This window comes from Temnothorax nylanderi, unplaced genomic scaffold (genome assembly GCF_030848795.1).
Source record: "Temnothorax nylanderi isolate EJ_2023f unplaced genomic scaffold, tnyl_v1.0 TNYL_tig0098_pilon, whole genome shotgun sequence".
Lineage (NCBI taxonomy): Eukaryota > Metazoa > Arthropoda > Insecta > Hymenoptera > Formicidae > Temnothorax > Temnothorax nylanderi.
The window spans coordinates 375,975-402,191 of NW_027249160.1; the positions used below are offsets into that span (position 1 = coordinate 375,975).

Here is a 26,217-nt window from a genome sequence, read left to right on the forward strand (position 1 = left end):
AATTATATAGTTATTATTAGATATCAATTTTATTTTCGATTTTATTCTGACTGTTACAAAAGTTTGTGCAAAAAAACACAAATATTGCATACGCTATACAAATATAAACAAAATTGCGCAATATAATTATGGAAAATTAATAAAAATGATAAAATATTAATAAAAACTATAAAAAGTTCTTACAAATGATGAAGATGTCGATGAAAACCAATTTGGAATGAGCACTGAAAAATGCTCGATTTTTTTATACAGAGGGTCCCAACGAATGTCCACTGGGATTATTTTGGAGATTACGCAAACAGCATGCATGTCTAAAAGACGCCATAAAAATGTCTAAGATGTCTTTTAGATACGTATGACTAAAACATGTCTTTAAAATGTCTATACGACGTCTTTATTTTTAGATATATGTGCTGTCTGCGATAGTTATTTTCCTGAAAAACGCCGAGACGCATCAATTTTCGAGAGGGAGAGCTTTGTCACAAATTTATCTACTTTGGGCTACCCTTAGGCGAGGTAACAACCCTCTCAAAAATCTTAAATAGCAACAGGGGTCAATTAAAGTGCATTAAAGGGGTCAAGCGCATTATTTTAAAGGTCTTTTAATTCTTTTTACAATGGCGCTTAGTTTTTTTTTAATTACTTGTGACCCAATCATTTCCGAGAAAATGCGTTTCAAAGTTTCAGATAGGTATAGCAATACTCACCAAATCTTCAATTTAACGTATTAGTTCTATGACACTTTGTATTACGCTGCCGCTTTGTACGCGTTAGATTAAGGGTCCAACAGCTATAACTAATTCTATTGTTGTCTGCCAAGTTGTAACACTTAATAGGCTAGATGTCGTGATGTATCATATTTCTTTACTATCTCATAATATTAATAACTACACTTCCTCTATATACATGTATAATGTATAATATACATATAATTTAGTAGAGATGTGTGAATCTCTCAAAGATTTTTAATGTCGAATTTAATCAAATCGACAAAATTTCATCTGAATCGAAACGAATCGAATAAAATTGAATCAAATTGTTAAAATATGATTTTTAATTAACAATATAATTATTAGATTGAATTTTAACACGTAGATAATAAAAAAATATTTTTCTGTGGAAAAATAGTATTGATTATATATAATATAAATTCTTTTTAATGCAAAAAACATATTTAAATATACTTTATTTAATGTTGTAGTAACTGAAACAATTAGACGGAAAATCATAGATTATTAAAATACTCTAATGTAGCATCTAATAACATTATCTATAATTACATAGATAGAAATTAAAATAACACAATATACTGTTACTATTTTTGTATGTATATTTAAACTTTTATTTACAATTTGATAGGGTCACAGAGCATGTGTACAAAATTAGAAATAAACTTTTGGACTACTACTTAGCCGCTCAGTGAGCGATTGTAATACTGTCTGTTGAATGCACTCACTGAATATATATCTATTAGGTAACATGACCGTACTGTTTTGCTTATTAATGGGAAATATGATTTTATGAAATTGGCGATATACATGCAGGGTACGAGGAAAAAGTATCGGACCAGTAAAATATCTCGAGAACAATGGATTTTAGAAAAAAATGTTTCAGACAAAAGTCGTAAGGTTTAAAAAGATCCATTTAATGGCAGTATATTAGTTGACCATAAGCATTGCCAAAGTCAGGTTAGCTTTATTTTTTTTTAATGGAAATTCCAATTTTTTACTGTATTATCTTTTTCTACTAATTAATTTGAACAACTTTTGTCTGAAACATTTTCTTCTGAAATTCATTGTTTTCAAGATATTTTATCGGTCCGATACTTTTTCCTCATTTTGTAGGTATATATATGTATATGATTCGTATTCGATCTAGATGCTTATTTTCCGAATAGTATTCAAATTATAGAAATTCGAATCGAATAGTTTGCATATCTCTATAATTTAATTTGCATTTATTTATTCTATAGCGATTACATTTCTATATGTTCATTATTGTTCATGTTTTTGCGTCGAATATTATATCAATATAAAGTTGTCTCACGTGGCGAATGTTTTTCCTTTCTTTTAGTCTTATACAATTAGTCTATCATGAATGGATTATCGCCAACACTAAAATATATTATTACATTAATTAAAAGCTAATAAAAATACTCGACATCACGATGTTTGTATCAGTGAGCTAACAGGCAAAAGTCCGCGACGCTCAAACATATATAAGCGTACACAACTCCGATTTCTTTTAAATCGGTTTAATCAAATCTACATTCGCAATATCCACGACATCGACAAGACATTAGCCCGAATTCGAGTCGCGAATGTGAGTCCCAGCGGACATGAGTCCTGGCCCCAAATAAGCGCAAAACAAGGGTCCATCGGGAGAGAGAGAGAGAGAGGGTTCACGTTTCTCCCGCTCCAGCACGCGCCGCCGCAGCCGTTTCGGTTTCAGCGGCCAGCGCGATCACGCAACTCGTTTCTAAGGTCGCCGTACTCGCCGTCTCTTGCTCGCTCTCTGGCGCATAGCTTAAAACAAGTCGCGTTGAGATTGGTCAAGGTACGACATCGTTTTAGACCCGCTCTTTCGTTCGATCCTCTCCCTATCCCCTCACTTCTCCTTTTCATTTTCCCACTCCGTCCCTCCATCCAATGCCGCCGCCGCCGGCGCTGTCGGCTGTCGCCGCTGCCACCGCCTCCATTGCCGGTTCAAGCTGGTTCGTCTCCCCCTTCTACCTTCTACCCTCCAAGCGTAGCATTAGTCTCCGGTCTACTCTGTCCCATCCCCAATGCAAACGCGCAGCTTCCCTGCTGAAAGCGACGTAAACCCCGTTTCGGGGGAATCGTACGAACGAAACGACACACGTGTTCTCCAGGAACGGCATCCAGTACACAGAGTGCCCCTCATAGCTAGTCTGAGATGTCGTGTTTTCTATTAAAAAGGATTTTTCAGGATCTCTTTTATATCAGGAGATTGGTAGTAAATATATATAAATAGAAATCACACGATACCTATAAGCTGACTTAAATCACAATTGAAGTTTCAACCGAACGTTTATCCAAATCTGATATTTTGATAGTAATTGTACGTGTTTGTAGGAATTTGCAACTCGAACATTAGGGAAGATAGAAATGTTGGATTTTATTTTAAATGTAAAAATACATATGATAAAATTATTACTGTAATTTCTTTGTTCTTTTTCATAAACTATATATACTTACAGATTAATAGTATTGGATAAACATATCGTGAAATTTGATATATTATATTGTATTATGATAAATATATATTTATCTTTTTCTCAATTTTGTGTAATTGTTCTTCGAGCTTAGTAAGATTGTTATGATTTTTCTCGTATAAGCGGTCAATGGTTTTACTTAATGTAACGTCTGTCATACACTGAGAAAAATCTCTCGGAAAAAGTTAACACAATATTGTAGACCTTATTTTGTCAGATAAGTAACTTTAAATTGTAATGTAATAGAAAATATGAAATACACCGATTAACTACAATTTTGTAGCAAATTTATTTTGTCACATGCAAACACAAAAACTGTGATTCTGTGAAACAAACACGCGAATTAATATTATAATATGTTACAGTCTTAAACAGTTTGTCAATTGATTTCAGACAATCTGAGAATAATTTTTTAGAACAATTTTTTAGACTCATTTACTACAATTTATCCCTGTCCCTATTTGTACTATTATTTGTAGAAGAGATCTTCACAATTGTACTATCTGATGCTACACTTTTTTCTGAGTGTAATAGCGGCTTGTTATAGATAATATGCAAACATGCGATTTACACGAAGCACTTTTGCTACTTTTATTTCATTAAACATTGATATCAACTAACTTCGTTTATCCTGAATTATAGACAAGGATATAACCTTCTGCCTGTGCCGGGGGGTAACGGGCCTACCGTAATCCAATTTGCTTATACCTCTGATGCTGGAGCTTGCGACCGCTCTATAGGTATTGATCGCCAAATTTTCGTCGCATCTCGCGCGCTTAGTGTTGTGAAGTCAAGGTCTCTTGATAATACGCAGGCCCGTATCATACGAAGTAATCTATAGGAAATAACACAATATTTACGTCCATTATAAATTTTTGCGACAAGTATCTACAAAATTTGAATTTTAGACCAACAGGCGCAACAAATTATTTATTTTTATATATGTACATAATATGAACATATACACGCGCGTATACATTACATACAAATATATAAATTAAGATATTATAATTGTAAATATTTTAATATATTCATAAATATATAATATAATCATAATTATGAAATATGATAATAATAATAACTATTTCATCAACAAATTCAAAAAGTGGAAAACCTAAAACTGCTTTTTAGTTTTTTATATTTGTATACTTTGTATACTTTTAAAATACTACTATCTAAGAATACTGTCACAACTCAAAATTTTCACAATTTTTAAAAGAGAGAAAAAATAAATTTAATTTAATTTCTTTGAATTGTGAAATAACTAACGCAATTACAATTACGATATTTCGATACAATGAAACTTATATTGTTTCTTGAAGAAGTCTGCTGTGATTCACTTGCCAATTCTGTGATTCACTTATGATACTATTCATCCAGGAAACCGCAACATAATCGGTTTAAAAGAATAACGATACTTCTGCCCCGTGCAGCGGATTTCGCATATAAACTTGTGACACTATTATAGCACGTAGGTATCATTTTAGCCGTACTTTTTATAGACTTAAGATCGAAATTTTTTTAGTTGTGACAGTATTCTTCTCGGTGTGCGATATGTATATATGCATGCACGTATGCACAAACACAAACTCGCGTGTGCGTACACTCATATAGAGGAAGTTGAGGTAACGTGAACCACGTGGGCAACTTGAACTATCACGATATCTAGATTATTAAGTGTTACAACTTAGCGGACAGCAGTGGAATTACTATTAGCTGCTGGCCCCCCCTAAGCTAACGTATGGCACAATGTGTCATAAAGTTAAAAATTAAAACTGATTATATAATAACCTTATGCTGTAAGCGATACACTTTTATGTGTAAGTAACGCTTACAACGTTATAAACTTTTATTTCGCAGTCAATTTACTTCGTAGCTTCTTAGTCGCTTTTTGTTGCATGCATGTAAAACTAAGATAGAAACTTTAATGTAGTCTATTTAGTAAGCGTCATATGGTGTACATTTCAATTGTGTACGACGTACGATATATAAAGGTAAAAATAGTGATATCCGATAATTTTGAGATAGTCTGTATAATACTTTTGAGAAGTATTGCATTTTATATTCTACTGTTTCTTTCTTTCAGGAGTAATAATATTATGATGAGTATATACATTATAAGTATATATATTATTGTGAGTAAAAGTTTTAAACATGTTATATATATTTGTATGACATTGTTACAAAGCGCACAAAAATTAAAGTTTGTAGTAACGTAGAATATAATAAATATGTTGCAGAGATTAATAAAGTGTGTCACCTTGCTTAACATGGTTCAAATTATTCTATAAAAATCTGCCTTCGAAAAATTTGTTATAACACATTAAACTTACTATAAAGAAACAAAATTTGTTAGGAACACGTTGTAACAAACATTTGACATTACAACTCAACGAAAACAAAGTTTAGTTATCTTTAATAGTTTTCAAGTATCTTGAAAAAAGCTTAGGATGGTTCGAATTACCCTACCTTCTTCTATGTAAAAACGTAAAAAGCTCTGCCTAAAAGATATAGTTTAGAGTTTTCGAACTTTTAGAGTTTTCGAATCTGTTGTTGTGTCAATGGAACATTTATTATTTTTAAATAATTATGATTATAACATAGCAAATCTATATATATAAAGACAAATGTCCTGACTGACTGACTGACTGACTGACTCATCAACGCCCAGCCCGAAACCCTGAACCTAGGAACATGAAATTCGGGTAGTGTATTCCTCTTATGACGTAAGCACCCACTAAGAAGGGATTTTTAGAAATTCGACCCCTAACGGGATGAAAAGGGGTAAAACGTGTTTCACGGATACCGTAGCGAAGCACGGGTGTATCAAGCTAGTATAAAAATAAATAGAGCATTTTAAATTATCGCTGTGACATCGACAGGTATAGCTAAATCGATAAAGTGAGTAAAATCCATAGAGGCAATTCTGTCAAAAAATCTTATGGCGCCAATACTGTCAAAGAATATCGTCATAAATGGTTCCATTCACAACTCATATGTATCCAACATATTAGGAACTTCCCTAAATATTCCCGATTTACGATCCTGATTTTATGATTCGTCCCTGGAGCAACGTATATATTCGCAGCTTCGCCCGCATGCGCCCAGCGCTGAAACGCCGGGCCGGGGTTTTACCGAGCTATCTCCATTATCCGAATCAACGAGGGCGTATCGACGAGGGGCTCCTATCGCACCAAGCGTTGGTCCTTGTGTGCGTGAACACAAGCGAGCGTGCCACTGTCGTCACATTCCTTTCCCCGCGCACCTCCGGCACAACCATACACCCTCCTTCCCGCGATCCTCTCGCGGAACCGGCGGTTTGCCCTTCTCCCACCTTCCGCCACAGACCGCACGTGGCGTCCAATGCCCCGTCGTGAGGCAGTCGTCGTGGTTTCTACCCGAACCGAACACGTGCATCGCGCGCACTAGGTCATTGCTCTCCGTACTCCGGTTCTCTCCTTCTTTCTCTTTCTCTCTTCCTTCCTCTCCTCTCCCTCCCCCTCCACCCTCTCTCTTTCTCTCTCTCTCTCTCTCTCTCTCTCTCTCTCTCTCTCTCTCTCTCTCTCTCTCTCTCTCTCTCTCTCTCTCTCTCTCTCTCTCTCGAGTAATATCGCGAGTGAGTCAGAACGAGTCGGAGCGAGCTGGAGCGACCCGACCCTTGCCACAGCACTTGCCGCATAGTGTGCGGCATGACCACGACACGCCAAATCGCGCGAGCCGTGCCGCAAACTCGACCCGCTCTCCGTGCGTCGTCCTGCGTAACCGTGGAACTCTTGCGAAGTTGGCGTTCGCAGACCGGTCCAGAAGCTTCAATTTCGACGAAATGCATTCAGGATATTACACGATGTAGCGCACGTACATACCCCACACACATTATACAACCCTCGAAAGAAGGTAGTAGAGGAGCGAAGGCCGAAGGGAAAAAAATATGATTGACAAAGCTGTAATATATGTTGGTAATATGATATACGTAATGGAATGAGAATTTCGAGAATATCAAACATATATGTCCATGAGAAAGCGAGTTTAATATCGGGGGATATAAAACGCAACGAGCTCTTATCTTTTGCTTTTGCTTTGTACCTTTGTACCTATTTAATCGATGTTAATTTTGATGTTTTCATATTATTTCGTAATAAATCCCATCTAAATGTCATTGATTTATTTTCGCAATTAAATACTATTATCAACAATTAGGTGCAAAATTAGATAATATATTATTAGTCTGTTTAAAAATCATCGTGATATATTTCACGATTCGATTAACTATATAGCATTACTCTCATTAGCTCTCAATTGCTGAACATTACTCGGATCGGACTTATATAAAAGATATATACTTGTGTGCTTTTAATTAACAAACGAAAACAAGCTACCTGCAATTGCGTCAATGCTGCCTGTTACGACATCGCGTTATCGCTCTATCCTTAGATAGCGTAAACACGACGATGTTCGTCGAGGCTATTTTAAGCGCAGGAAGCAAATTTCGTAATGAAGACTAGTACTCACAATAGACCTTTTCGGGCAATCGCGAATGTATTACGAATGTATCATCGTACCTTTACACATATACGATGTCCGTACATATAGATACATATATATCAAATATAAAATTATATATATTAATATACACTGGTCAAAAAAATTATTGCAACACTCAATTCATATCTAAATTTTGCGTAATTTCAAATAAGCATACCTATCTCCGCGAAAAATTGTCGTATTTAAAAAAAATTTTCTGGTTTTTATTTTAAAGGGTAAACTCCCTTTTTTAAGGAACTTTCGTTAGATTTCGATTTTATCCTCTTGCCATCTCTTCAAAAGTAAAGACGTGTTTTTTCTCCAAAAAATTGCATAGTTTGACGAACTCTATACGGTGTGGAATAAAATTTTTTCACAAATATCATAATAATTATCGTAAAATATGAACTTTTTCTTCCAAATTAAAAAAAATTGAGGTCCGTACGATTCTTTTCCGCGGAGTTACGGTGTATTAAAGTTGGCGGTAACTTACATAAAACAAAAATGCATAAGTAACATTGATACACCGTAACTCCGCGAAAAAAAAATCGTACGGACCTCAATCTTTTTAATCTGCAAGGAAAAATCCATATTTTAGGATGGTTATCAATGTTATCATGATATTTGCGAAAAAAATGTATTCCCGTAGAGTTCGTCAAACTATGCAATTTTTTGGAGAAAAAACACGTCCTTACTTTTGAAGAGTTGGTAGGAGGATAAAATCAAAATCTAACTAAAGTTCCTTAAAGGAGGGATTTTACCCTTTACAATAAAAATAAATTTGTTTAAATACGACAATTTTTCGCGAAGATACGCTTATTTGGAGTTACGCGAAATTTTATGAATTGAATGTTGCGATAATTTTTTTGATCAGTATATAACATAAATATGCTGACATGTATACGGACGGAGAAGAAGGAGTGAAGCTTTAATTTTATAATTAAAAATATTTAAGGTATATCGTCGTGTTTTGCACCAAGTTCACATGCTACGGCGAGACAAATAGTGTATCTTTACGCGAGATAGTACATACAGCTTGGGAGTACTTTTCATTGTAATATCCTAATGATAGGTACTACTTAAATAAAAATTTTGAAATTTTTATTCAAAAAACAATATCATTGTCAGAAAAAAATATAATTACAAATTTCGTATATAAATGACCCTAAAGAAACTTGCAATTAATATTGGTTGTTTTTATGTTAATCATTATAAAAAGCTAAGGATTCATGCAAACAAAGCGAGAAAACATTTTCTGTATGAAAAGAAGCGACGTCAGAGCCTTTCGCTCGTATGAGAAAGCGCTAAGTTGATTGGTTACTGCATCTCGTTTAGGTTTACAGATAATATCTCAAAAGGTCAGTCACAGTAATGTATAAATGTACACACACACAAACGCGCGCGCGCGCGAAATAATAATAATCATAATATGTTATATAAATAATATTTATCTAGTCATAATATTTTTAAACTTCTTAATGCGTTAAAAAAGCATTGTTCTGTATAATAGTATTTTCGCGTATAAACTTAGCACTTTTTTTATCATTAAAAAAATATTTTCTTAAAGAAATTTAATAGTCTATTTAGCAAGTGTCATATGGTGTACATTTTCATTGTGTACGATATAAAGGTAAAAATAGCGATATCGGATAATTTTGAGATAGTTTTGTATAATACTTTTGAAAAATATTGCATTTTATATTTTATTGTTTCTTTCTTTTAGAAGTAATAATATTATGATGAGTATACATTATAAGAGTATACATATATTATCGTGAGTAAAAGTTTTAAACATGTTATATATATTTGTATGGCATTGTTACAAAGCGCACAAAAATTAGAGTTTGTAGTAAATTAGAATATAATAAATATGTTGCAGAGATTAATAAAGTGTGTCACCTTGTCCAACATGGTTCAAATCACTCTACAAAAAAATCTACCTTCAAAAAATTTGTTATAATATTAAACTTACTATAAATAAACAAAATTTGTTAGGAGCACGTTGTAACAAACATTTGGCATTATAACTCAGCAAAAACAAAGTTTGTTATCTTTAATAGTTTTCAAGTTATCTTGAAAAAGGCTTAAGGTGCTTCGAATTTTTCCATCTTCCTCTAAGGAATAGATACATCACGTAACATATTAATGTTTAATGATCTTAGTTTAATGCTTCCATGGATAAAATAATTAATTTTAAGAAAAATTTAAGGAAAAATATACAATTGTACATTGTATGTGTACGCGCACGCGCATACATAAATATGCTGAACGTCTCTAAGGGCCGGTTGTTTCAACCTATTGGTGAACTAACTAATAGTTAAATCATATGTCTATCTTTCTCTAATTTGAAGGAAAAAGAAAGAAATAGTTATGATTTAACTATTAGTTAGTTTACCGGTTGGAACAACCGCCCCTAAGTGAATTTTACATGTTTTCTACTCATTATTGATGTACGCATAACATATTAATCGCTGCGCATTTCGGCAGTCAACACGTGTCTTATTGCGTCCATTCAAGGTCGCTAGTCTGATGAAAACGCAGAACGTTCGTTATCTAATATTGATACGTGCCACGCGCGCTTTCAGACAATCAACACAACTCTTCATCGAGGGCCGTTTTAATTCTTTGTATCAAAGTGTTACATCGGGTTCTCATCCCGTATATACTCGTAAGAGTATCCAAATCCAAAGAAAAAAGTCTGAATTATAACATAAGAGCTTATGCAATTATTTTTACTCGTTTCTTGCCATAATCATGTATTTGTGACGCTCTCACATGAAATACATGATAGTGATAAGATGAGTTTTTTATCTAATTATATCATTTTAAAGACACGTAATGTAAAATTGAATTGAAAAATATATTCACATACAACATTACTTAGAATGTAGTATTACAAATAATTTTTAAGAATAGTGATTGTGTTAATTCTAGAATATTAACAGAAGATAATGATTAATCAACATATTTTACGTAATTAATATTAATTAAAGACTTTTTCGTAATGCTACGGGGAAAAATAATTATAATACAGATTACATAAAGAAATATATTTCTCTTTACATCTTCTTATGAATTAAGCTAAAATGTAACGACATTATAGGATTTATGAAATTGATATAAAAACTGATATGTTTTACTTACACATAGTTTTTATTAATTTTTACTTGTATTATTAAAGATTACAATACCTATCGCTATTATAAATTTACTATTGATCATTGTATTTATTTAAAAAAACAATCAAACGATTTCTCTTAAAAACAAAAGTTTTCCATAAATATATATTACCAATCAAATATTGTACATGTTTTGACATGTAGGTATTGTAAATCTTACTACGACCACGTAAAAATTTACAACACACACACACACACACACACAACAATATGTATCAATTTTACACAACAATGATCAATCAATTTTATATGCACACATAATCAGATAAAAATTCATCTTATCATATATTTCACTATCATATATTTCATATAAGAATCAGCAGAGCGTCACGAGTACACGATTATGGTAAGAAATGAAGTAGAAATAATTGCGTAAATTTTTATATTATAATTCAGATATTTGCATTTACGTATGTATTATGTAAGAGTCACTCTCTGATTTTGATGAATATGTATGTTGTAGATCGAATTTCTATGAGATACATTCTTCGAATGCTTTTACGTATGTTAACCCCTTGACTGTCAATGACGGAAATATCCGCAAAATAAACTAGCCAGGACTGTTCATGGAAAAATCCGCACATTCAAGAAAAGTTACTTTTAAAGGAGCAATTAGAACAGGGTCCTATATCTCTCTCTTTATATATGTTTTTGAGGTCGCTGAACTCAAATCTGAAACAAAATTGCGAAATTCAAAATAGACCAAAAGTGCAAAAAATTGTTCGATTTGCATAATAATTTATATTTAAAAGTTTTTTGAAACCGCTGATTTCAAATTCAAAATAAAAATTCAAGAATTTAAAACGGCAAATTCAATATAATAAGCAAAAAATTTAAATATGGTTTAATTGCATAAAAAGTTTTAAAGGTTTTTTTGAAGTCGCTGATTCTGTTTTTAAAATTAAAATTGGTTTATTTTAATGACGAATTTAATATGACGGCAAAAAAATTTTTTAAATACTCGGTTTACATAAAAATTAATTTGTAAGAATTTTTATAAACTTTTCCACCATTTAAAATTTTGAAATTTGGATTCAGTTTTAGATTCAGCGACTCAAAAAACCCACTAGAAAGCATCTTTTTAATAATTTTTTTAACTCTTTTATCAAAAGCATTTTTTTCGCCTAATAGCCAAGGGGTTAAGGGGGTAAAAGCCCTTTGAAAAATAAATCCTATTTTATATTTCTAAGAGCGTATATCAGATATATATATATATAATAAAAAAATGGTAATGTACGTATCTATTAGTATATATAAAGAATATAAAACAGTGTAAGAGATATGAAATGTCTTATTGTTAAACATACATTTTATAGTTTTAAAGGGATTTTTTAAAGGTGCAGTATTTAAATTTTTCCAAAATGTTATATTTTTCAAAGTAGCCTACGCCATTACTATTTCTGAGAAATAAAAGATCTTTTAATAATAAGATTAAAGCTCATTTAAAGACAAAATTATTTGCAGAAAAAAATTCTAAATTTTTTAAAAACAATAGATGTCAGGCTATTTTAAAAAGTACAATATTTTTAAATATGCTGTTTTAACGTGCCTTTGAAACTAAAAAAACTTTTGGTCAAAATATTTTTTCTTAATTCTCTCGTAACTCTTATATCGTTCTCACGATATGTGTTTAGAAATCGACTTTTTCAATAGTCTGTTTTTCATAAGACAACTTAATTATAGAAAAAAAAACATGTCTCTCTTATGTTGATCTATAACACATTGTAAGTTCATTGAAATTGTGGGAGGTTATTTGCTCATGTTTTCTTGTTAGATCATAAAATTTCATTTTTATTTGAAGGAAATTTTATCCATCTCCATATCTATAAATTACACATAAAAATAAGTCAAATAATACAATATAGTCTCTTGTAAAATATAAAACACATTATTTTTTGCAAAAATATATAATGTAAAATATAAAACCTGCGCACAATTTTTTGTATAAAAGTATCTCGCAATTTTTGTTATAATATCAATAGATCTTAGGATAAGAGAAACTTTATCATAATGTTTACTAGAACATTTTTTTGTAGGGTTAAAAACGTGCGTTTAATGATGATTAATGATGATGGTTTAAATACTTATACTTATACGAACCCAAATGCGCCTATGACGCACAGTGTTCTTGAACTTTCTACGATCGACTGATTGGGCGGTGAAAGCGACGAAAAAAGAGAAAAAAGAAATCGTCAGATTCAGGGCATCATTGCATCGAATATAATCCACAATGCATATGGCGCTTATATTGTTGGAATTTTAGAACTCTTACAGCTCAACGTATCCCGGAGTTTTCTAGTACTTGTGACCTTTGAATTATAAGTTAATTTTGATTTAATCGGTATTAAATATTTCAAATTTTTAAGTCTTTTGTAGTCTATTAGAATGTTCTATGCTTTAAAAATTTTTAAATTTTAACTAATGCTCGAATTTAAATTCTAATAAAATAAAATTCGTTCAAAATTTAATAAAGAATCATGCGCTACCTTCTACCTATTTATTATTATTATTATTGAGATCCATTTTAAATTATGTACTATCTATTGATTGTTATTCCTTGAATCTAGAAACACTCCAAGATCTGTGCCGCCCCGAGATTCTCATTAATTAAAAAGAAAAAAGAATTTGAATTGCTCTAAATAGCACGGTGATGCCTGAGACCGAGGATTGGTGTCGAAAAATATAAAGCAAAGAATTTAATCAGATATCGCGTTTCCTCATTCTTTCAATATAATATGGGTGTAGTCTTTTTCGATCTTTGTCCCGTTTGCCACCCTGCCGCGCCGCTCTGATAAATGTAGTAGCAACCACGTGGATCATGCGCTATCCGAGTTTGCGAAGAAGGAAAGACAAGGCAGAGCGCGGTGAAAACGAAAGACAGACGCGACCCTATCAGTCGTTACGTACGCATGTACATACAGAATACAGACGCACGTACACACGCGCGCGCGCACGCAGCCATCAATGACGAGCAGGACGCGTACTGTGCAGTATCGTATCGAAATATTTACCTTGCCATGAGCACAATTTTAACTTATTTTCTCAAATCCTCAAATGATTAACTCTATTACAGTCATTCTTTAACACACGTGAGACGTTATTTTCCTGTAGGAGTTTATTCTCAAGAATAACTTATAATTTTTTTATATTTTAAAAGAAAAAGCTTTTCATCTTCCAAAAATTATTCATTAATCAATATATTTGTTAATTAAATCTAAACTCGTAAATAATATGAGAGTTTACTTGTGAATCGTATTAAAAAGGGCGCGAGCAATAAAATTGTCGCATGTTAAAAATATTACAATTTATTATTCTAATGTTCAAGTCAAATCTTGTCAGATACAAAATAAAAAAGACAATTAAACTACAGGTAGATTGATATATACGCCGAAAAATAATATTAGTTAAAATAACATATATATAGCTTTTGTTTTTATAAGCAAGTATAATTTTTTGAAAGAAAAAATGCTAAAATTGCGCGTCGTACATGTAAACATATGGAGTAACGAAACGTCTAGATATACGCGCTACTAAACAATATCGTGATTATAATCAAAATATCGCTCCCTTATACGGAGCTGAACGTGCGTAATACCGATAAAGGGAAGAGATCGCGGTTCTATCCTCGCTAAATAGTTCGTGAAAGAGCTCTAGCGAAAGTTAGGGAAGACCGATATTAGGAGAGCCCCTCGTGTTTATGGGATTTGGGATTTGGTAAAGTTATAGGGTCGCGGGTGCGCTTAACGTGACGCTGGCACGCAGGGGTTAGATTCGCGTGCGCGGGCGCGGGCGCGGGCGCACGTGTGGCAGTGAATCCGTGACTGCACGCATGCGAAGAGTCCGCAGGTCACCGCGTCCTTTGCACCCTTTGCGTCGCTTCCCTTCGCAATCCCTCTCGCTTCCTCTTTCCGCCACCCTTTGTCCCTTTCGTTGTCCTCGTTCTTCAATCTCATGTACTCCCTTTCTTCCTTTCCACCTTTTCTTTTTCTTTCTCGCTTCTCAGACAATGGCGTATCTCGTGTAGGGGCATTTCTCCAGACAACATCGTACGGAGCATCTTGTATTAATTTTAAGTGCATCGTAGTATATGTAAATTGTAATATCTTTTCTGACGTGTCTCGAATATAGCAGAGCTTAATCTTTTTTATGGAGAATTAAAAATTGGATCATTTTTAATCTAACATTTTAAGCTTCATTTCTATATCTACTTAAAAAATCGTCACGCGTTATTTGCAAAGAGATGGCATGCTTTTTGCACACTTTATTATTGTATTAATCAAAATGCTAAATTTTTATTACAGTTTAAACATCTAATTGATGTCTGACCATCCAACTCCGTTGTCTCGTATAATTTTACGATCGATATTGGTCTTGACGAACTAAACAGAGATTATTTTCGCACAAGAGTGACGTGATTGCCGTTTATAACAATAATACGTCAATTGATTAGCGAGAGTAATAAGCTTCATTTTATCGCCTAAACTTGGAAATAAAGCCGCCGATCGCGGTCGGTGAGGCGCCGTACTATACACGAAAATATCAACACGAATCATTGATAAGAGTGTGGTCTTGTTTACAGCACTTATATATATGAACAGCAACTACGCTTTACTACGCGTAACAAGCGCGCTACTGATTAAGACGATTAAGTCCGTTGGGAACAACAATAGTAGCGTAATAATGCGAAGCGATAACAAATTCTTGGATTATGCAACATGAAATATGTCAGTACCTGTTTTGCGATATTTCTTCGTTAATTGAAATTGACAAAAACGGATATGTATCCTCAATGAAGGATTCTAGATTCTAGGACGTCGTATTAAAGATATATGATATATCGAAAAGTTAACGTTAATCACTCAAGTCGAGTCAAGACAATCAATTACACATTTGCATATTGCAGGCAGAAGAAAATATTATGACTGATGTAACAAATATAGCGGATGTGAAAAAATAATCGACACGTCGAGAAGTGGTGAGGGCATCGCGAACGCCGGTTACGCGCCTGTGCACTCTCTCGCGGCACCGCTCACCGCTCACCGTTGTCCGCCTCGCCGCGCCTCGCCTCGCCGCGCCCCACCCCCTGCGCCCCTCGCCGCGCGCCCCATCGTCGTGGCGAATTGCACGCGCGAGGCAGGTCGCGCCGACCACGCCGGCAGCCTCCACGTGCTGCCGAGCGGCACTCAGCCAGCCGCCCGAAATTGTAGGTCGCCGCCGTCCGCCGCGTCGTCGGTTCGCGAAGACCGAGAGGCAGCGGCGGGCCGCGGGGATAGGTGGGGCGGATGAGGCGAGCGGGCGATAGCGCGACGACGGGGTGAGGGGAGGGCTGAAAAGGGTGATGCGATGAGGAGAGCGGTGGGGATGGGGAACGCGGATCGCGCGCTCGTGGCTCGTGCGTGTGCGCCTCGGCCGTGATCGCTCGGTGCGGCCGAGGAGGTAAACATTGTACAGTACGATTGGCCGGCCTCGTGGCGGCGGGTCTTTCGCTTTTTCGTCTTGGCTTCGTATTTTACGAGAAGAAGAGGAGCGATTTCCTTTCTTTCCGAGTTTTGCGCGATCTCTCGAGTGCAAGTTCCTCGGGTTTCGGCTTCGCGGATCCCTCGCCGACTGGTTGGATCAAAATCGGGATTCTGCGAGTCCACTCATCGTTGGCGCTGTCGCAGACTCTTCCGGATGTCGCCGAAACGAAGGACGATGACGACCAGCGCCCAGATTTTGGATTACACTTGGGTGTAACGTGGCGGTGTAGGTGGGTGCTCCTCTCCTCTATCGGGACATTTAATCCCTCTTTTTTTTTTCATTTATTTCGTCCTCTTTCCTAACTGTTCGTTTGGAAGTGACATCGCGAGCCCCGATTCGTGAAAACTGATGTCTTCGGATCCTTCGAATTCTTTTTTCACGTAGTTTTAAGAGTTCTCTCGACTGCTGTCTTTTATTTTTATACATCTTTATCCGTAGATACTCGGACTTGCAATCTCTTGTTTTCTTGTAGACCTTGTAGATTTGAGCACACGCACATAATAAAAAGACAGTTGCCATTATATTGAGCGAAGCGAGAAGCGCTTTTGACATATATCGTATCTACGGTTCTAACGGTTCTAGACTAGAGTGAGCGTCTGCCACTTTGATTTTGGGCATTAAACGGATGGTGGACTTGTACTCCGAAGTCACTTTCTCGCGACGTAGAGAGAAAACACGTCGGAGAAGGCGCGAGGAGAGGAACCAACTGTCATCAGCTTTTTAAACCAGAATCGCGCGTCATCATATTCTGGTTGCTGATAGACCTCGTTTCTTTTTTCTTCTTGTGTACATGCATGTTAATAGGAACATTTTCTTACTTAACAAATAGTTATCAGTAAACTTATTTAAAAAAATGTAATTTATTATATTTTAAAATTATATTATCAGATTATTATTAAAATTAGAGCTCAAATTTTTTTATTCTTAGAATATTCTTATTGTTAGAATAAAGATAATATCAACGTCAACGCATTTTGTAATAGAAGGTTTGTAATAGAATATATCGATATAATGTATTCACGAGAAAAATACTTGTATAAAAGTCTTATCTTTTTATTATACTTGTGCTAGTGATCGTATATGTGACATTTAACATTTAATCGCTACTTATTACAGTTCGCGAGCCTTATACGCATTTTTTTTTAATTTTCAAACATATTTTACGATTTATTATAATAATATAAAATGCATAATTGCAGATCTGCAAAATTAGCAGAAATTCGTTAAATAAATCAAATAAGAAGTAGGAAAGTAAAAACTAACAGTTATAAGTAACGATAAGTAATATCGCGATTTAAAAAATCGCAATAAAACGTGGACACGTTAAATTTCTCTCCGGAAAAGATATCGATTGTTAGTTAATCGAAAAACTACAGTTAATTACTCTTATGCAGTTAGGCCAATTTTCATAAAGAGCGATCAGAAGTCATCGCAAGGTTATTCGAGTCACGAAGAGAAAGAGTGGCGACGCGGTTCCACGAAATTCGGCACGAAAGTGTCTTCCGGGCGTGAGCAGTGACGGTTGGCCGTAGGGTGAGATTTTCCTTCAGTAAGGGGGATGTTTCCGTGGATCAATACGATTTTTGCGTATCCTTTTTACGCGTTGCGATACACGTCATGGGTCGGCCGATTAGTCCGAGCTCCACGAAGAAGAAGAACGGTCCCTGTACAAATGGATAGTGCAGGAAGGAGGGAGGATAGAGAGAATTAGGAGGAGATGGAGGGGGGAGGAGGAGGAGGTGGAGGTGGAGGAGGAAAAGAAGGACCATAGGGATGAAAAGAGGGCTGAGAGAATGGGAGGGGAAAAAAACGAAAGAAAAAACATCGCGCGCGATTATCGTCAGACGTGTGCCGCCGCGTGCTCCTCTTGTGATGTAACTCTCGACGTCCTTACTGCGCGCCGAGTTGGACGAGGTCGGTGATCGCTATAAAAAAATGCGACTCGTACACGACGTACACGTGGAGGCGGCCGCGCGGGTTTCGGCGGCCGCGGCGTGCGAAGACGACCGGCCGCGGCCGGCGGTAGGCAAGCGACGGGGGGCAAGCGGGCCGGCGGCGGCGCGCAATACGCTTGCAGCAGGCAGCACGGGCCGCCAACCACGCCCGCAGCCTCCCGCGACCGTTGTCGGACGATAGCGCCGCGCGCGTGCAGCCGCTTAGCGCCGTGCACGCGGTTCGACGATTCGTATAATTTAAAAGATAAGACTATCCTCCGTCCGCTTATTTACAACTTATTCACTAATACTGCCTATTTTTACCTAAAATTTAAATTTGCACAAGGCTGTTATAATTGCTATTGCGGTATCTCGAGTCTGTTTCCTAGTTTGGACAAAAATTTCATGAACGAACGGCATAAATCCAAGTCGAAAGGCATCGGCTTTCGGATGATAAATATCGTAATTTTGTTACAATGCGCGCGGTTATATAAGGCCTGCTCGTTTTAGCTCAACTTCTTGCACGGTTTATATTTCCTCTTTTTCTTTTCATGTTTGCCTATAGTTTCCTTGACAAGCGCGACAAGATATCGTATTATATTCATGATGAATTTACGGTAAATTGTCTGCTAACGAGCAGCCATGTGCAATCGTACATTCTTTTTTTGTTAACACTTACGAGCTATCTTATCGCCGGAATATTCTAAAAGCGATAACGGGTTCTGCAATTATTATTGGTACTTTTTTAGTCCGTAAACAATGATGCAGTTAAAATTTCGTTTGCGTACAATCAGACGTGCGCAACATTAACAATAGCGCAATTAATTGTTACCATAACATGTCGCACGTATGTACAATATCGTAACGGTATTATGAACTTGTGGCAAGAATCTGCTCGTTCAAGAATTGTATGCGAGTTTGCACAGCTTGTCGATCTTAGCGCGTAGTTTGAAAAATTCAACAAAATGCTTAACCGTGTAATATTTCCAGTAAGCAAAATAATAGTATATGTCGGCAGATTGGTAATAGATTTGATCAAACATATCAGCAGACTGATATCAAATGCATCCACTTTCAGCTCGTGTTCTGCCAGCAGAGTCTGCTGACATAATCAGACAGCAGAGTAGCAGTAGAACTCACGCAGAGCTTGGGCGGTTCCTGCAGGCTCTGCTTGATTTTTGTCGCCAATCTGTTGTCTGATTATGTTAGCAGACTCTGTTAGACTTTTGTTGGTGTTCTGCCGACATCATGTGATATGTTAAAACCGACATCAAATTTGTAGTCTTTTTGCCGACAAAAAAATGTGTAGCAGATATTTGACAAGATTTGTTTTCGACAGCCTTGGCTGTCTTAGTTTAAGCGTAATCAAGAACCTACGGAAGCTGCACGATCGTAATTTACACACCGTACACACCGTACAACCGGAGAGTCTCGCGAGTATGGCAAATCTGAGCGACTAAACTATGATTTCGTATTGTTAAATTATTTACATGCGAAAATAAAAGATAAAGAATAATTCAACTAATCGGGCTCCTCCAAATGTTTTCGTTTCAGTCTGCCGTCCTCGATGTTGGGCTATTATCAGACGGAGTCCGTGCCGCCGAATCCAGCGATGTCGATGTCGGCGCCGGGTAGCGGCATGGCTGCGGCCGGCTTAGAGACGATGAACTCGGTGAAGAGCTTGGTGTGCAGCCCAGATCTCACAATGTTCGCGGCTACGCCAGGATGCAGCGGGGTCGAAGGCGTGGGTCCGGCCAGTCCAACGACGGCGGAGGTCGGGAAATACCAGTGTCTCCTCTGTCAGAAGAGCTTCGCGCAGAAGAGCGTGTATCAAAGTCACCTAAGGTCGCACGGCAAGGACGGCGAGGACCCGTATCGCTGCAACATCTGCAACAAGACGTTCGCGGTGCCGGCGCGACTGACGCGTCACTATCGCACTCACACTGGTGAGAAACCGTACCAATGCGAGTACTGCAATAAGTCGTTCTCAGTGAAGGAAAACCTCAGCGTGCACCGGCGCATCCACACGAAGGAACGGCCGTACAAGTGCGATGTGTGTGGACGCGCGTTCGAGCACAGCGGCAAGCTGCACCGCCACATGCGCATCCACACCGGTGAACGGCCACACAAGTGCACCGTATGCGCCAAGACGTTCATACAGAGCGGCCAGCTGGTGATACACATGCGCACGCACACCGGCGAGAAGCCGTACGTGTGCAAGTCATGCAAGAAGGGCTTCACCTGTTCCAAACAATTGAAGGTACATACGCGCACCCACACCGGCGAGAAGCCCTACACCTGTGACATCTGTCGCAAGGCGTTCGGCTACAACCACGTGCTCAAGCTGCACCAGGTGTCGCACTACGGCGAGAAGGTGTACAAGTGCACGATCTGCAACGAGACCTTCGGGTCCAAGAAAACGATGGAGCTGCATATCAAGAAGCACCCGGAGTCACCGGCATCCGTTACCTCCACTGTCATCGACAGCGGCATCTCCTCGCCTGCGGCGATCGGTTCGCCGATCGAACCGAATGTTGAAATTTCTCAGGGTATCGGCGGCAGCGGAAGCAGCGGTAGCGGCGGCAATCTTGGTCCGGTCGCGATCCTGGCAAGTCCAAATTTACCGGGGATCGCTGTCGACAACAAGGAGAACCTGAAGACTGAAGAACCCTATCCGGATTCGACATCGAACGCTTACGTCGTTCAACGCGACCTTGCGTACTATCTCTATTCCGGCAACAAGGAGCAGCAGTATTCTCAGCCATTAATGGCACCGTCGAACACAGCGGAACCCGTCCTCGCTGACATCGACGAGAAGCGCTTCCAAGCGAGCGTGGTGGTGAGCGCGCCGCTGGAACCAGTGGCCCATCATGTATTTTTCTATCCTGAGCCAGCGTACGGCAGCTTCAGTTTGACCACCAGCAGCGACGTCGATCTCGATGCCACCGACTGTTCGTCTCTCCTAAATCTGCCGGGTAATGACGCGCGTCGAAGAGTCGAGGCCGCCCTAGAGGCGGTCGAGGAAGAACGTCAGAGGCAAGAATACAGCGCCGGGATCGTCAAAGTTGATCGGGATCCATTGCTCACGCCACCGTGCAGCAATCCCGAGAGCCCGGCGTCGTCGCCTGATCTGGCCCTGGATCTAGCGATACCACCGCGGGAGACGCTGATCTTGCCGCCCAGAAAACGCAGCAAGATGATTCTTCAGTCTATGGAGAGCGAATACAGAAGAAACGGCGGTGGTAGTGGCGGCCTAATTGCGACCTCACAGAGACAAAATTCTGTCATACAATTTGCGCGAGCTTCATAGTGAACGTGCCGAAATCGCCAGCAAATCTTCGCGAAGATTGCGAACTTTAGAGACTAGAAGAAAGGATCCCCCGGAAGGTATCCCACTTTGGTAATACCGAGATCCAGAGCTGAAAAGAATCGATTTGTTCCTTTGGCTAGTGTAGGGCGAATTTGAGAGGAAGGAGAACTTAAAGTCATCGCGAGTTTTGCTGGTTTTCCAACGTTAAATGATAATCGCAAAGTGTGTAACGAGTAACGGACTTTTAACTCGTCAACCGCGATGCGAAACTGCGTTCGACAAGCACGGCGGCGCGGGCGTTTCGTTTTCGGAATCGGACGGAAGAGGAGATGCTCACATGCCTCTTGGGTAACTCCTGAACGTAACCAGTAAATTGTAGCTCGTTGGCCTTGCTTAACTTTCCATTCGCAATCAGCATGATCTGAGAAAAAGCCAATCGCGCCAAGTTAGCTCGGCGATCGAAGCCGCGTTTGTTACTTAATGACATTTAATAAGGATTAATCCAATCCATCCACGGACTGCGTGTATTTTCCTAACGGCTCACGTGCGACAACACTCGCAACTTCTCGATCTTGTTCGATAGCCTCTTAGTCTTTTGAGGCTTTAACGTTACATATGTATGTTAGATGCGTGAGAAATGAAGAGAGAGACTGGATATATTCCTCGATCGCGAAAAGATCGTATAGATCGTGAGCGTGCATCGTGAGGTAGTCGCGCGTACGCAATACTATAGCTATTAAAAAAACGTAATCTCGTTAAACTAAATATTTGGAATAAAAATGTAAATAATGTTTGGAAAAAAAGGGAAGCTTATATTAAAAACAAAGAATTTTTTTGATGGAAAAATCTGTACGTTAATTTTAAAACGTTATACACGAACACACATATGTATTTCGCTTCTTTAAAAGTTTTATTGAAAATTTCATGTTGCGTTTAATTTAAATATGCTATTAAAAATATATTATTTATATTTTATATTTATTTTATGTACATGTTGTCTATATTTCAAGTATATGGTAGATTTATTATGTGAGGGGTTACGTCTTTTTAACATTGTGCGATTCGTAATAGAGCGGCCACAATAGAGTACCACAAGCATCTCTGATGCACAATTTTTAGTATTCCTGAAAGAGAGAATGTGCTTGTGGTAAAAAGGCGGTTCGTTCAAGTATAAGAGAAATATGTTAGATATATTTGTGGTATTTGGCTACTGTAAATTTACATTGTACGGCAGCTATTGCCAGCAATATTTAGCGGTCAGTAATCAACGTAAAAAATGATTAAAGCTATATTTAAATGGCCGGCCAACTTTGTCAGATGATTATCGCTAGCCATACAACTGCCGAATATATCGTGGTCAACCAATCGACTATCATTAACGCAATTATCGATTAATGCAATATGATATGGAAGAAAGTGTTGACCGTTCAGTGTATGAACGTTCAGTTGTTGAGTAGAGCGAGGCAAGGAATTGTAACTCGGACGTTTGCACGTATTACCTCATCGCTGCACGCGAGCGATGTCCGTTTTTTTTAAATAATTTACATGCCCACTTTTGGGTATAACTTTCGACGTCGTGTATTTGTCATGTGTTGTCATGTAGTTGTCTAACTCATGCCGATCGACTCGCCCTTCGCTGTGTCGGATGCACGCTCGAAGGCCGAACATCTAATCTCTTGCCAGCCTTAACAAGACTGACGTCAGTTTACCTCGTTAGTGTCACGATTCGATTTAACGGGGAGTTGCCAGTGTCAATATCATCGTCATTGTTTGAATATTCGCCAATTGTGTAAAAGATGACAAATTTAAGACAGATCATGTATTTTTTAGCGCATATATTATTCTCGGCAGTTTGCTATAATTTTATAAAAGTAACACATGCGATAGATGTGCCTATGTGCCTGTCTTAATTTGAAATCCCAAAGTAAGAAAAAAAATTTAACTTATTAAGGATTTCAGACGTTTAACAACTTTTATAATAACTCTCCTCAAGTTCAGAAAATTAAGAATTTTATTTTTCAAATCATAACTTTTATCAAAAACTAATTTGTGCTACACTTGGAATAAATATGTTCCATCTGACACCATATTGTATTTAATGTAACAGATACAAGTTATTATTTGCTCGACGACGATGCCACTGGAATCTCTCGTATCAAACGTTTGGATCGGACGGGCGAATTTTTATTCGTCGACAATTTGTCAGAAAATTTAGATAAATTTTCAAAGATTCCGGGGCGAGTTTTGCCAAAGTCGATTAATTATCAACCACAGATCCAATTTACGCCTTTTGCCACCTTCCAGTCCTAATACTAGAGAAGATAGAGAAGTCAATGTTAAACACACTAAAGTCAGATTGATCAACTTTGGCGAAACCGACCGTGTGGATCTTTGGAAAATCTTTGAATTTTGCTCCCACAATCATACGCTTTCGATTATATTATTATATATATTTATACGTAGGTATAATACAGATAATAAGATACAGCTTGCATATAAAAGATACGGAACAAGAACGACAAACTGAATTGACGAAGGAAGAGGCAAGGAAGGAAAACGGACCTTAATGGTATCGTCGCAGTTGTTTATCGCTTTTGTGAGAATTCGAAATTGGTCGTTATTTAGTGCGTGAAAATTAGTGCGTAATATATATTAATCGGCATAGCCAGAACGATATATCGCTGCGGAATTGTAAGAAAGAAAGAGGATTGACAGCGCAAGTAAGGATGGTGGAGGTGGAGGAGGATGGGGAAGGGGGGAGGGGGAGGGGAGGGGGAGAAAAGTGCACCAAACAATTTAATATCTCTGTGATAAGAACTCCATAGTACCAGAGTATTAAGCGGAGCCGAGCCCACTGCCAGAGTACAAGCGTATATGTGCACATGCATGCTAGTGTGATGCGAAACTACAATGACACATCGTATAACGGTAACGATATACTATCACGACGGAATTCAGTTTGATACAGGAAGATTTTCAACTTACGTAAACTCTTTGTCGATTTTTGAAAGTTTAAAGTAATCCCACGGAAATTCTACGGAATTCTACGTAAATCTTAAATCGCATACTTAGATAAATTACAAATCCTAAAGTTATAAATCCGAAATTTTAAACAAATTCTACATTCTGGTCGACGTATTTTACATTTTATGATTTTGAGTTTTTCAGATCCCATCTATAGATTTTTGTTTCTTCAAAACGTATTTGTTATCCAACAATCGTTTTCTCGAATATTTTTGGATACTCTAATACATCATATTTAAATTAGCCTGGCAAACCGAGCTCTGCCGCAAACGACGCTGATAGTAATAAAATACACGCCCGCTCGCGACGCCTGGCTACCGTAACATGCGTGTACATATATGCGTTCATCCAAGTTCACATAACAATAACGAGTAGTGTAACTTGTATCGTGTATTCGCACACATAATATTCGCAATCGTCACGAGAGCACACCGCGCAGCCCACTCTCTACTTACTTTCGATACCCTTTTAGCGTTGAAAACAGTGCAATCGTAATTTTAAGCTCGACCGGTCACGGACCGCATCTTACCAATGTATAAACTCTTCCATGATGGACTTTTTATAGAAACTATGTTTTCAAGTAATGTAATTTATTACGAGATATGTCATAACAAAAAATTCTGAAGCTGGGATTCGGAAGCTACGAAGGAGGGGGGTTGTTAAAATTCACTCACGTTTGGATTAACTCTAAAAATTTCGAAATTTTAATTTTAGAGGGACTTTAATTGCTCCCTGATGGCAATTGTAATTGTATGACGAATGTAAGCCGCGCGGTGTAACGCGAATTGAGAGTGTTAATTATTATAAGTATTACATATTAATGACGAGAGGAAAAGTAGCATAACAACGTCACTATAACTAGCATAGAATGCCTATTATTATTATTTCACGGTACTATTACGATTATTATTATCATTATTATTATTATTATTGTCATTGTCATTATTAATATTATAATTTTATTAATATCAATTTATTATTTATAATTACTATTGTGAAACCGCGTACATGCTAGTGAAATGAGAACTATTTTGTCTCAACTGGCGTGTAGAACTGATTACATATAAAAGTATCATTTTTATAAAAGAAAAACGGTACACCATTTCACCGCGCATTTTCCATTTCATTACGTATGTTAGAATCATTATCTGAGAATATTTTCTCGCGAAATCGAATGAGAGCAACCTATTTCGAAGTACAAGCGGAGGCCCATTCTTAATTTAGCATTTTAGAGCGTTGTGAAAGTTGTATAAAAATTTATTATTGTTTTTGTATTTATAAAATTTAATATAAATGAATAAAAAAACTGTGAGTTTCCAAATGTGTGGTATGTTCGGTATTCTTTTTTATCGGTGATTTGTCGATTTTATATAATAAGTATATCCTTCATCTTTGCATGCATACACCCTCCTTTTCCTGGAATTGATCAAAATTGAAAATTGATACATATAAGTCATATAAAACATAGTAATTTACGTGAAAGTCAACAAATCC

At 37.2% G+C, this 26,217-nt stretch overlaps 1 protein-coding gene across 1 annotated transcript; it reads left to right on the top strand.

Moving 5' to 3' along the window:
- The first annotated feature begins 16,345 nt into the window (after nucleotides 1–16,345).
- Kr-h1 (kruppel homolog 1) lies at nucleotides 16,346–22,677 on the top strand. Its single transcript, XM_071711324.1, has 2 exons — nucleotides 16,346–16,684; nucleotides 19,944–22,677. Exon 2 carries the CDS (start codon nucleotides 19,957–19,959, stop codon nucleotides 21,697–21,699), a length of 1,743 nt encoding a protein of 580 aa, XP_071567425.1. The 5' UTR covers nucleotides 16,346–16,684; nucleotides 19,944–19,956; the 3' UTR covers nucleotides 21,700–22,677.
- The last annotated feature ends 3,540 nt before the right edge of the window (nucleotides 22,678–26,217 follow it).

Excerpts from the sequence above, each read along its gene's own strand:
- Kr-h1 (XM_071711324.1), top strand. The coding sequence starts at position 19,957 with ATGTTGGGCTATTATCAGACGGAGTCCGTGCCGCCGAATCCAGCGATG.